Here is a 12,029-nt window from a genome sequence, read left to right on the forward strand (position 1 = left end):
TGTTTAAATAATCGTATCACAAAAATTCAATAATTGCGTAATATTTAACTGCGAAAATAAGAAGGAAGCCTGTACTGTACACTCATTTGACCTGAACTGACTGAGCCTTCGTTTGTAAATGGAAGAGGTTCGCCTGCATCTGTGTGAGTGTGGACCCGGGCGCTTCATTGCGCAGTTCGGGTTTTATGGGTAATTTCCATCTTGCCCTATCCTTCCATCTTGCCCTCCTGTCCCCTACTTTTAAAGTTATTAAAACAAATTTTTTTTTTCAAAGTGTCTAAATCTTCTGGAGTTTGGAGGGATTTTGGACACTAGGTGCAACGGTAGGTCGGTTCTGATGGCGTATTCATTTTCAGCAACCCCAAAAAACCCTCTAGTAATCTGTTTGCATCAATTTAGTGCCGAAAGCCCTTGAAACTTCAGATGACGTAGTTAAACTGGTTACCAGGTGCTCCGGTGGTCGTTTCTGATGGCGTATTCGTCTTCAGCAACCCCAAAAACCCCTTAGTAATAAAATATGTCCCTTAATTAGCGATGTGAAATTACGTGTAATTTCAGAAATTGTAAGTTACACGTGTAAAATTACCCAAAAATTACAAACCAGATGTAATTTATGTAACTTATGTAATTTATGTTCATTGTATTAAAAAATCAATTGTTTGCATTCATATTGAATATAATAAACACAAAGTAACTACATACTTATGAAATAAAGAAAAGTGGATAAGAAATACATACAAATAATAAAGAAATGAAAACATAGGTTCTTTAGTTTTGTTTTAAGCGGCTTTTATAAATCACAACTTCCTTTTTCGCAGACAACTGGAGACCTTCTTGTTATAAAACGTCGAAGTTTCAATTGTTTGCTCTTCCAATGAGCCTTGTGTAATTTTTTTTATCTCCGGCAAATCCAGAACTGCATCCTGAAATTAAATAGGAAAGTGTAAACATAGAGAGTAAAAATAATGGGTTTATAATATAATATATACAGATCTAACTACCTTGTTTTCGGCATCTGAAGTATCCTTCTCGACTTCCGTTTTTTTTTGGGGTTGTTCTGTGCCTTTACCCTGAAATTGATAATTTTGGAATATAAACAATAAATATGTATGTGTTTACACTAATTTACCGATTTCATTAAGACGTTTTCTAAAATGTTCACTTTGCTTTGTCTCAAAATGCGTGCTGGTCTCTGTTCCCTAGTTTCCATTCTTTGATCAATTTCATCATCGGTCATTGCAAAGTCAGCAAAATTAAAATCATCGTCGGAATTTCCATTTCCTGTTGTATTTGAATGCCATGATGATATTGTCTGAAAACATAAGATTTATAATTTTTTATTCGAAAACGGTGGAATGCATTGGAAAATCGGAAAAGAAGCAAACTGCATATATCACATGCACATATCACATATCTAAAAAATGCCTAAATTTAAAATTACCTCGTCTAATTCTTCCTCTTCGGAAATATGGTTTTCAATTACTTCTATCTCCTTCTGTAAGTTTCTACCTTCTATCGAAACGTTGTTCTGTACAGTCTCTTCTATAGGATATTGACTTTGTATGTGATGTTGTCGTGAACGTTTCAGCAATTTTGAATTATATTGTATATAATTTAAATTTGCTGCCCTTTGAGTTGTTAGGCGATTTCTTCTCTTCGTATGAATGCTGCTCTGGGAGCTAAAGCTTCTCTCTGTTGCCGCAGAAGTGCACGGCATTGTCAATATCCTGACTGCAACTTTGGAGAGGCATGAATGTCCACAAAATCCTTTCCACCATGTAACCAAAGAGACATTATCGAGTATGTTCCATAAAAATGTTTCGCCAAAAAAGTCTGTTTTAGCTAAATAGTTTCCTAAATCCTCAGTAATCTTTGACACTCCTTCATCACCAATCTCTATCGTGGTCGTGGTTGACATAGTAGTAATGTATTTCATCGCTTCAATCCTTTCGGCTGATGATAAATTTGCACCAACAGACCGAGGGTTTAGTAAGTCTGCGGCAAAATGGATCGGTTGAAGGGCGTATTCCTTCCTTGATATAAATTTATCCATCGCTTCTGTTTTTTCGCAATCCGTTAGTTTCACGCATTCTAAATGAGTAGATATGTTACTACCGATTTTCGCGAAAGTTTCACAAACCAAATGAATTGACGAAGAATCTCCTTCAAGACGTGTTATTGCTTCAGTAATTGGCTTAAGCAATTCAACAAGAGCGCTAGAATTTATCCAGAATCCTTCATCAAGTAAATTTGCTTTTGCGCTGCGTATTCTATCTTGAATTGTTTTATCTGGAGATATTGCTAGACGTTGTAGGACGGACTTGCATTTAGTCAGATCTTGAAGACATTTTACATGTGAACCCCATCTTGTTTTTACAGGTAGGCTAAGAGACACTCCACACTTCATCTCATTTCTTATTTCTGTGAATTGAGCTCTCAGTACTTGACACTGGTTAATAGTTTTAACGATATGTATAATATGTGACAAATGTGTCTCTATTGAAGATAATTTCAAAATATCGCTGCACAATAAATGTAATGTGTGCGCTAAACAGCCGTATGATACAAGATGGGGATACATCTCTTCACATTGTCTCACAGCCTTCCTCATATTCTTTGCGTTATCAGTCACAATAGCGAAAAATTTTTTAGGTCCATACTCCTCCAGAACTTCAACCATTAATTTTGTTATATATTCTGCGGTATGCTTCTCTGCTTTTGTTAGTACTGATTTGACAAATAACGGTTCGGGTGTTGTAACAATGAAATTAATTACACTTTCATTTCGCAAGTTGGACCAACCATCGCATTGCAATGATAAATTGTCAGCTTGCTTAATTTTATCATTAACTTGAACTTCAACTCGCTCGTACTCTTCGGTCAGGAGACGATTTGATAACATATATCTCGATGGTAAGGTGTATGAAGGTCTAATTTTTTTAAAAAACAATTTCCAATCTTCATTCTCGGTAATTGAATGTGGTGCTGAACTGGTGTAAATAGCTCTAGCAAGCAAAATATTCAATTCGTTATTTTGTTCGTGTGTCATTCGATCACAAAATGATTGTATTCTGTTGATTTTTGTGCAAACAGGTGTTTCCACATGAATGTTATCAGAAGCAGATGTTGATGCTGTGGAAACCGTTGATGATGTACAAGCAGCATCAGTGTTATCGTTATCCAATTTTGCCGATGTGATCTTTTTCATGGATGTTTCAAATGGAAATTTAGAGTGATTCCCCTTTGACTTTGGAGTTAAAATATTGAATTTAAGTTTTATCATATGCGGCACATAAGTGCATTGTTGAAGATGAGATTTCATTCTTGTAGCATTTTTTGCATGTACACTCTTGCAAAATTTACACCTCACATTTATGGTCTTTTGATTAGAAGAACCCGCAGGTAACACTTCAAAATAAAGCCAGATATCTGTCTTACGTTTCACCATGTTTTATGACCTAAAAAAAATATTCAGGTAGACTTAAACATTAAGAAGGGAAAAAACATTATTTTTCAAAGTATTTGATGGGCACGAGGGCATAAAAAATTGTTAGGCATCCTTAAATAGAAGAAAGATTAAAATTGAATCTGTGTAACAATTTAATGAAATTCGAATAAGCAGAATACTGGATCGGACAACTACATTATTTTGCCCTCAACGTTATCAAAATTTTTTATTTAGTAAGTTATGTCAGTGTAATTCAATTACACATGCTACATGCACAAGTACCCCGTTGCTCCTATCATTCTTATAGTTATTGTACAGTAAACTAATCTAAAAAATCGAATAAAACTTGGTAAACCGAATTCAGAATTAAGTACTGTAGCCACATATAAAATGACGCGCGTTAGATTTAACGTACAGTCGATATGCGATAGGCCCGCCCCTGTGTTTCCCAATCTAAGGTTGCTATGGACATCACCGGCACGTGTTTTGCTGTTTGTAGAAATAATATATTTCTTACCTTATAGTTTCTGTGCTTCCTTATAAATAAATGTAAAGTAACCAACGCTGCGTGAATGAATAGAGAAAGAACAGTCGAAAACTAACTTATACATACACATTACACATACAATAACAGAAATGTAAACATAACCTGCCTGACTCAGACTAAGGAACGACTAACGAGCGACGAGCGTAATAGCACCCACTGGTTCGCGCGCGCCGGCACCGGCGCACCGCACTTACGACAATTGCGCGCGCATAAGTTGCCATAATATATGTAATTTTACCAGTAATTACATAAATTACGGTAATTTATGTAAATTTATCATAAGTTACGTTAAATTTCATAAATTACGTAAATTCCAAAAATTACATAAATTACATTAAGTTACGGGTATCATGTAATATTACCGTAAGTTACGTGTAATTTATGTAACGTAAGTTATGTAATTTTACAACTCACATCACTACCCTTAATGTACCTCTTTTGACAGGTTTATGTATTTTATGTAATTGGGACCGTGCAAGTTCGGAAAAGCGACACCTGGTTTTATATCTCGGCAACATTTTTCGCACTTTTATTTATATTGGCCAATCATATTGGTCCTTGTTACTGGACAATTGTCAAGGCCATAGTCCAAAAAAATTATAAAAAGAAAAATAATATTAAGGTTATGTTAATTAAAGGTAAACAATTGTATGAAGTAAATAAAATTAATTATTAAAATGCACTACTACAAGCAAAATACAATTAATTAAATTTACTTTTATATAGGGTGTCCCAAAAGTAGCGGAACGGTCGAATATTTCGCGAACTAAACATCGGATCGAAAAACTGAAAAGTACATGTTCAATCATTTTCAAAAATCTATCCAATGACACCAAACATCAATCCTCACTACACCCCCTGGAGGTGGGGTGGGGAGTAACTTTAAAATCTCAAATGGAAATCCCCAGTTTTTCTTGCAAATTTGGATTCGTTACGTAAAAGTAGGTAACTTTTATTCAAGACATTTTTCGAAGTGTGGATAGATGGCGCTATAATTGGGAAAAACGATTTATCCTGATACCATAGGTAAATTGTAGAAACGGTCTAATATCTCACGAAATACACTTCCTAACGAGAAACCAGAAAACGTATTTTTAATCTTTTTCGAAAACCTATCGAATAACACCAAACATGACCCTCCAACCCACCCCCTGGAGGTGGGGTGGGGGGTAACTTTAAAATCTTAAATAGCAACCCCCACTTTTATGGCAGATTCGGATTCGTCATAAAAAATTAAGCATCATTTATTTTGAAACATTGTTTAAAATTATTGATAGATGGCGCTAATAAATCGTATTTTTCCAATTAAAGCGCCATCTATTAACAATTCTAAAAAATGTTTCGAATAAATGTTGCTTAATTTTTCATGACGGATCCGAAACTGTAATAAAAAGTGGGGTTGCTATTTAAGATTTTAAAGTTACCCCCCGCCCCACCTCCAGATGGTCGGTTGGAGGGTCACGTTTGGTGTTATTCGAAAGGTTTTCGAAAAAGATTAAAAATCTGTTTTTTAGTGTCTCATTTGGAAGTGCATTTCGTGAGATACTAGACCGATTCTATAATTTACCTATGGTAACGGGATAAATCGTTTTTCCCAATTATAGCGCCATCTATCCACAGTTCGAAAAAATGTATTAAATAAAAGTTGCTAACTTTTAAGTAAAGAATTAAAATATGCAAGAAAAACTGGGGGTTTCCATTTAATATTTTAAAGTTACCCCCCACCCCACCACCAGGGGGAGTAGTGGGGGTTGGTGTTTGGTGTCATTGGATAGATTTTTGAAAATGATTGAACACGTATTTTTCAGTTTTTCGATCCGATGTTTAGTTCGCGAAATATTTGACCCTTCCACTACTTTTGGGACACCTTGTATAATAATTGCATATCATACCAATATTGTGGAGCAATATATAATTTTTCTTCTTCATTGACAGTAGATATGAAATATCGATACAATTTTGGCAAAGTAACGTAAGTGACATTTTTGCAAATCATGTTTTTCCATTAAACTAACGCTATTATTGTTCAGAAGGCACTGCCAAAGTGTAGTAAGCCTATACATATATTATGTTTAAAGTAATTCTAGGCTTACTACTCTTTGGCAGTATCTTCTAGACAATAATAGTGTAAGTTTAATGGAAAAACATGATTTTCGCCAAAAATGTCACTTACGTTACTTTGCCAAAAATGCATTTAGTCCTGTCGCCAGGGGGGGTACAACGGCCTCGTTAATTCAGATGGACTTACCCAAATTTTTTTTATGTATTTTGACCCGCAGAACACGAATTTTTTGGGTAACAGTTGATCCGGATGTCGATAAGATTGTTATAGACCAAGAACTTGAGGAATCAAATAACAGCGATTTTTGGCAAAACAAAACAATATTTTGTATTTTTTGGGTCATTTTAAGCAAAAAATATTTCTACAAGTTTTTTAGTAGGATGCACAGTTTTCGAGATAAACGCGGTTGAACTTTCAAAAAATCGAAAAACTGCAATTTTTAAACCCGAATAACTTTTGATTAAAAAATAAAATAGCAATTCTGCTTAGCGCCTTTGAAAGTTCAAGTCAAATTATGTCGGTTTTGATTATTTGCATTGCTAAAAATTTATTGTGTTATTGCTAAACAAAGCTACAAACAACTAGTGCGTGAGTGATGTTTCTATGATTTCTCATTTAAAATCGAACGAGTAGGTAGAATAGGTACTAGTGCAATCAAGACTATTTCTACGTTACATGCGTTAAAACGCATGTAAAAGCACGGGGAACCCTACGTGTTTATAGCTTTGTTAAACAATAAAAAAATAAATTTTTACCAATGCAAATAATCAAAACCGATATAATTTGACTTAAACTTTCAAATGCGGTAAGCAGACTTGCTATTTTATTTTTTAATCAAAAGTTATTCGGGTTCAAAAATTGCAATTTTTCGATTTTTTTAAAGTTCAACCGCGTTTATCTCGAAAACTGTGCATCCTACGAAAAAACTTGTAGAAATATTTTTTACTTAAAATGGCCCAAAAAATACAAAATATTGTTTTGTTTTGCCAAAAATCGCTGTTATTTGATTCCTCAAGTTCTTGGTCTATAACAATCTTATCGACACCCGGATCAACTGTTACCCAAAAAATTCGTGTTCTACGGGTCAAAATACATAAAAAAAACTTGAGTAAGTCCATCTGAATTAACGAGGCCGTTGTACCCCCCCTGGCGACAGGACTAATTATATTATAATGAAATATAATTTGACAATTTCAATTTTGACAATGAATTATTTAAGAAAATTGCAAGATTTCTTCGGTATTCGCACACGATCATTTCTCGTATCCTCTCCAAGTACTTGCACACGGCGAATACATTTCCACCCAGTTTTCTAGAGTAATATTTTTTCTTGACATCATCCTGAACATAATGCAAAAAGTTGCAAGTTTCTAGGTGCTGTATTTAAAAATCGATTTTTTGTGCTAAATTCCCCGGTCTATTTTGGTAATTGTTTTTTATTTCAAATTTTTTCGATTAATAAACTCTAAAACATTGGTTATGATTTTTGAGATTTTTAAGATTCTTAAGATTTTTTTTTTGGTAAGGTTTTGGTTTGTCAACCGTGAGGTTTGGTTTATTCTCGATATGTTTATGAACATAATATCAAGCACATGTTTATGAACATATCACAAAGTAGAACAAAAACTAATAGAACAAATTAGAACAAAACAAAATTAGAACAAAAACTAATCACCTACCGGTGATTATGGACCAATTTACTAGTTTATTTAAGTGTTCTTGTAGTTTCTTATTTACTTTTACGCTTTAGTTTAATGAAATTGTGGTTAAAATAAATTTTTGATAAACCTCTAATATACTACTTATTTATAGGTGGAATATATTCAAATTCACTCTTGGTGAAAAAACACTTTTAGATAATCTGTGGTTATTTTATCTGGTGATAACATAATATGATTATTAGTATTTACCATAAATATGGTGATATCGGTTTTTATTATATTATATTTATGCTAAACAATATATATAGTTCTGATATAAACACTTCAAACTTTGTCTAAGGAGATCTAAATACGTGTATACATAGCAAAAAACAAATACATCCACCTATATCATAGAGATATACTTATACGTGGGAGAAACGTGGTACCCTGCAGATGCACCTCTACCATATTGGCTCTTAACACAGAGGAGTTCGTTCAGGGGGACCCGAAAAAAAATTATCCTTAAAAATACTCTAAATTGTCAGATTAAGAAAAGGTAAGTTAAGTACATGCAAAATAGTGTAATTTCAAAAATCTGACGATTTGAGTGGGGCGTACGGAAATGGGTGAGTCAAAAAGTTTCACAAAAGAAAAGCGAATAAAAAATAAAAACTACGTGTTCAATATTTTTCAAAAATCTTTCGAAAAATAGCAAATACGACCCCCCGCGGAGGAGGGGTGGGGGTTACTTTAAAATCTTAAATAGGAGCTCCCATTTTTTATTATAGATTTGGATTCTTTGCATAAAAATATGCAAATTTTATTCGAAACATTTTTTCGAATTATGGATAGATGGCGCTATAATCGGAAAAAACGATTGTTGGAAATGGAAAATTATATTAAAAAATGGGAAGTCCCACTAAAATGGAAAATTTTAATTAACTTTTTTTGGTTTTAGGACCTAATAATCACAACCCAATAGGTCCCCAAAGCGCTCGAGTGACTGCACATTTAGCATATTTTGCTCCCCTACCATAAACATTGTAAATACATTTATACTATTCTCATTTTTAAATATTTCGTAAATATGCGAAAATACGTAAACTGTCAGATTTTTGAAGTCCAGCGAAACGTCGATTTTTTATAAAGGGGAAACAATTTTCTGGTATTTTCGTTCATTTTACTTTGCACCCTAAGATAGAATTTACCTTGTTTTAAGATAATGTTTTTAAAATAATGTTTTTAGCCCGTTACTCATTCATTAGTTAGCCAAATGTTGAAACTTTTGACGTCTGGAGTCCATACAATGATAAAGACTTAGTTCGAAACATTGTCTTTCATTCCAAAGAATTTGGTTAGTCGGTATTAATTTTGACAATTCGTTGAGGAACATTTTTTAAAGGTACGGGTGGTATTTATAATATAGATTTTACTCTTTAGGTGTCCCCACAAAATGAAATCCAGGGAAGACAAACCTGGTGACCGAGGAGGCCATTCGATGGTGGCTCTTCTCCCAATCAAATGCAGTGGCAAATGTTGGTCTAATAGACGGAGAGCTAGAGCCGAAAAATCATCGTCATAAGTAATATGGAGTTTTTCTTGTGAAATGTGTCCATTGTATATTGACAATTATGACCCCTTTCAGGCTGATACCTCAGTGGATACAGGAAGTAGCAATAAGGGATGAAAGGGGAAAGTTAGTGCAGTCATTAAAGGTTTTCACCTTCTATTTTGTTAAACCTCCATCGATTTGCATGAATATTGGTGACTAGTTAGAGCATACCTCAAGAAACAAAACTGATTTGGTGCCAACTTGCACTTTTACCCTGAGGGTGGATACCACCCCTTCTCGGGGGTAAAAACTATTTTATTTAAAGTAACCCCACAAATCGATAGAGGGAGAAATTGTAAGCAAAATGTGTTATATTAAGTTATTAAAATAAATCAATACTTTTTGAATTGTTAAAGATCAAAGATTTGAATTTTTCGTGAAACAAATGCATGGTGAAACAAATGCAAGAAGAAAGCTGAAAGAAAGCTGAAATGTTAACTGACAAATTAACAGCTGCGAATATTGAAGTGAAACAAGCTAAAAATGACGCAGATGTCCTTATAATTGGGACAGCAATTGAAAAATTTAAGGCAACAAACACAACAATAATTGTAGTTGGTGAAGGTGTTGATTTGTTGGTACTGATTACTGCAAGGACTCCAGTAGATAAAGTTATTTATTTTCTGAAACCTGGAAGGGCTCAACAGCGAACAGAGATATATTCTTCGAATAGTTTATCGGCTTATCCCAAATGCCAAAAGTACATTTTATATTTACATGCGATAACCGGCTGCGACACTACGTCCGCAATGTACAGAAGGGGCAAAACGTCAGTACTTAATTATTCGAAAAAAAAGATTTGACTGACTGCTGTAAAGTTTTTACAGAACTTGATTCTACACCGCAAACAATAATTACGGAAGGAATTCGCTTTCTTCTTGCGGTTTATGGAGCTCCAAAAAAAATTATTTGTCTTGATAAATACCGATACTTAACTTTTGTAAAAAATACGCGAAACAAGAAACACGTACAACTATCATGTCTTCCTCCAACATCAGCATCTGCTTTTCAACATTTGTATCGAGTATATTATCAAGTTCAAACATGGCTAGGCAATGAACTGAATCCAGAAGACTGGGGTTGGAAATTAATAGATAATACTCTGGAACCGATTAAAACCTTACTCCCACCTGCTCCAGAAAAACTCCTTAACACTATTTTTTGCAATTGCAAAAAAGGTTGTAGTGCCAAATGTGGATGTAAAAAAGTCGGGTTGCTGTGTTCTCTAGTGTGTACCAACTGCCAAGTTCAGTCTTGCTCAAATGTCCAGTTTAGTACAACAGAGGAAGACTCCTGTGATTTTAATGAAGAGACCAATGACTGAGTCACATTTGAACAATTTTTGAACATCCAGCAAGAGGAAGAGGAAGAAGATGAAATCGAAGAAGACTTCACTGTTGAAGTAGACTTTCAAGAATATGAATCTGATTAAAATATCTAAATAAATCAAAACAATAGTTAACCTAATAATCAATAGCAATATCAATAATATAATCAATATCAATAATAAGGTAATATCTAGAACTTGACCGGTATTGTTTCCTTAAATTATCCTAAAATTGTCAAAACAGTTAGTGGAGTAGGCCTACAGGGAAAACCACGGTAAAAAAACGCGCCGAGTACACTACCTCACAGGTGCGTGGTGTGGAAAGGTGTGCATATCATGTATAATGTGACTCTTTGAATCGCGATATCTCAGGAATGGCAACTCTTAGGAAAAAAATAGTAAGGACTATTTTAGTAGAGAATTTTAAGATCTACAACTTTGGTTTAAGTTTTTTTTTTTTTTGATTAAACTTACCGTTTTCGAAAAAAATACAAAAAATCTCAAATTTTGACCTTTGACCCCGAACAACTTTTGACGCACACATGGGATCGATGGGGACTTTTTAAACTTTATTTGTTATGGTATATTTATTTGTTATGGTATACCCTAGCTCTCCACCAAAATTTGGTTCTCCAGCAATTTTTGTTATTTGCCAAGCATTTTGATGTCTAAGTTGACCGGATTAAAAAGACCATACTATTCAATAGAAGAATTTCTTAATGAATAACTAAGAAAATTGGGTTTCATACGCAGTAGCATAAACTTGCCAGTTCCTTATGTATTTTATTTTATTAGTTGTAAGTTTGTTCAATTTGCAATTTATATAAATTTTGCAATAAATTGTTTTTGTCTTAGCTTTTATATCTTATATTATACTGTACATATATTGACGATTTATCTAATTTTAGTAAATTGTAGTTGTTATTTGTTATTGATATTATGTTTTTTTTTTGACTGTATGTAAGCTTTGTCCATAAAATTGTAAAAAATTTCAGTGACAATATTTCTACTTCTACTTCTACTTCTACTTCTACCAGAAATACTAAAATCAGAAATACTACATGCTACAAAATTGGCAAAAAACAAGAAAGCCGTTCGTCCTGACAACATACCTACAGAAATGTTAAAGCTCATAAATGAGGAAAACATTGGAATACTAGTCAATCTATTCAATGATGTTTTTTCGACTGGTGATATCCCTGAAGATAGGTTAAAGCCCGAATTCATGACCCTACCAAAAAAACAACGTTCGAAAAACGGTAGCGATTATAGAATGATAAGCCTTATGAGCCACACTTTGAAAATCTTTCTACGTATCATCCACAGTAGAATCAGAGATAAATGTGAAGAAGATCAGGATGAAACACAATTTGGCTACAGAAATGGACTG

General features: G+C 33.8%; 1 protein-coding gene across 1 annotated transcript; it reads right to left on the reverse strand.

The window, feature by feature from the left end:
* Positions 1-527: 527 nt before the first annotated feature.
* LOC126890615 (uncharacterized) lies at positions 528-1,367 on the reverse strand. The gene is made up of 3 exons (XM_050659698.1): positions 1,130-1,367; positions 1,002-1,070; positions 528-923 (listed from the first exon to the last, which is right to left on the reverse strand). The coding sequence occupies exons 1-3, from the start codon at positions 1,235-1,237 to the stop codon at positions 798-800; spliced, it is 303 nt and encodes a 100-aa protein (XP_050515655.1). The 5' UTR covers positions 1,238-1,367; the 3' UTR covers positions 528-797.
* Positions 1,368-12,029: the final 10,662 nt, after the last annotated feature.

Source organism: Diabrotica virgifera, chromosome 8 (assembly GCF_917563875.1).
Source record: "Diabrotica virgifera virgifera chromosome 8, PGI_DIABVI_V3a".
Taxonomy (NCBI): Eukaryota; Metazoa; Arthropoda; class Insecta; order Coleoptera; family Chrysomelidae; genus Diabrotica; species Diabrotica virgifera.

What these genes read in the sequence shown, in the direction of transcription:
- LOC126890615 (XM_050659698.1), bottom strand. Translation starts at nt 1,237, where the DNA reads ATGACCGATGATGAAATTGATCAAAGAATGGAAACTAGGGAACAGAGA. An exon ending in AAAACGTCTTAATGAAATCG is followed by an intron (nt 1,071 to 1,129) that starts GTAAATTAGTGT and finishes TATCAATTTCAG; the next exon opens with GGTAAAGGCACAGAACAACC. An exon ending in CTTCAGATGCCGAAAACAAG is followed by an intron (nt 924 to 1,001) that starts GTAGTTAGATCT and finishes ATTTAATTTCAG; the next exon opens with GATGCAGTTCTGGATTTGCC.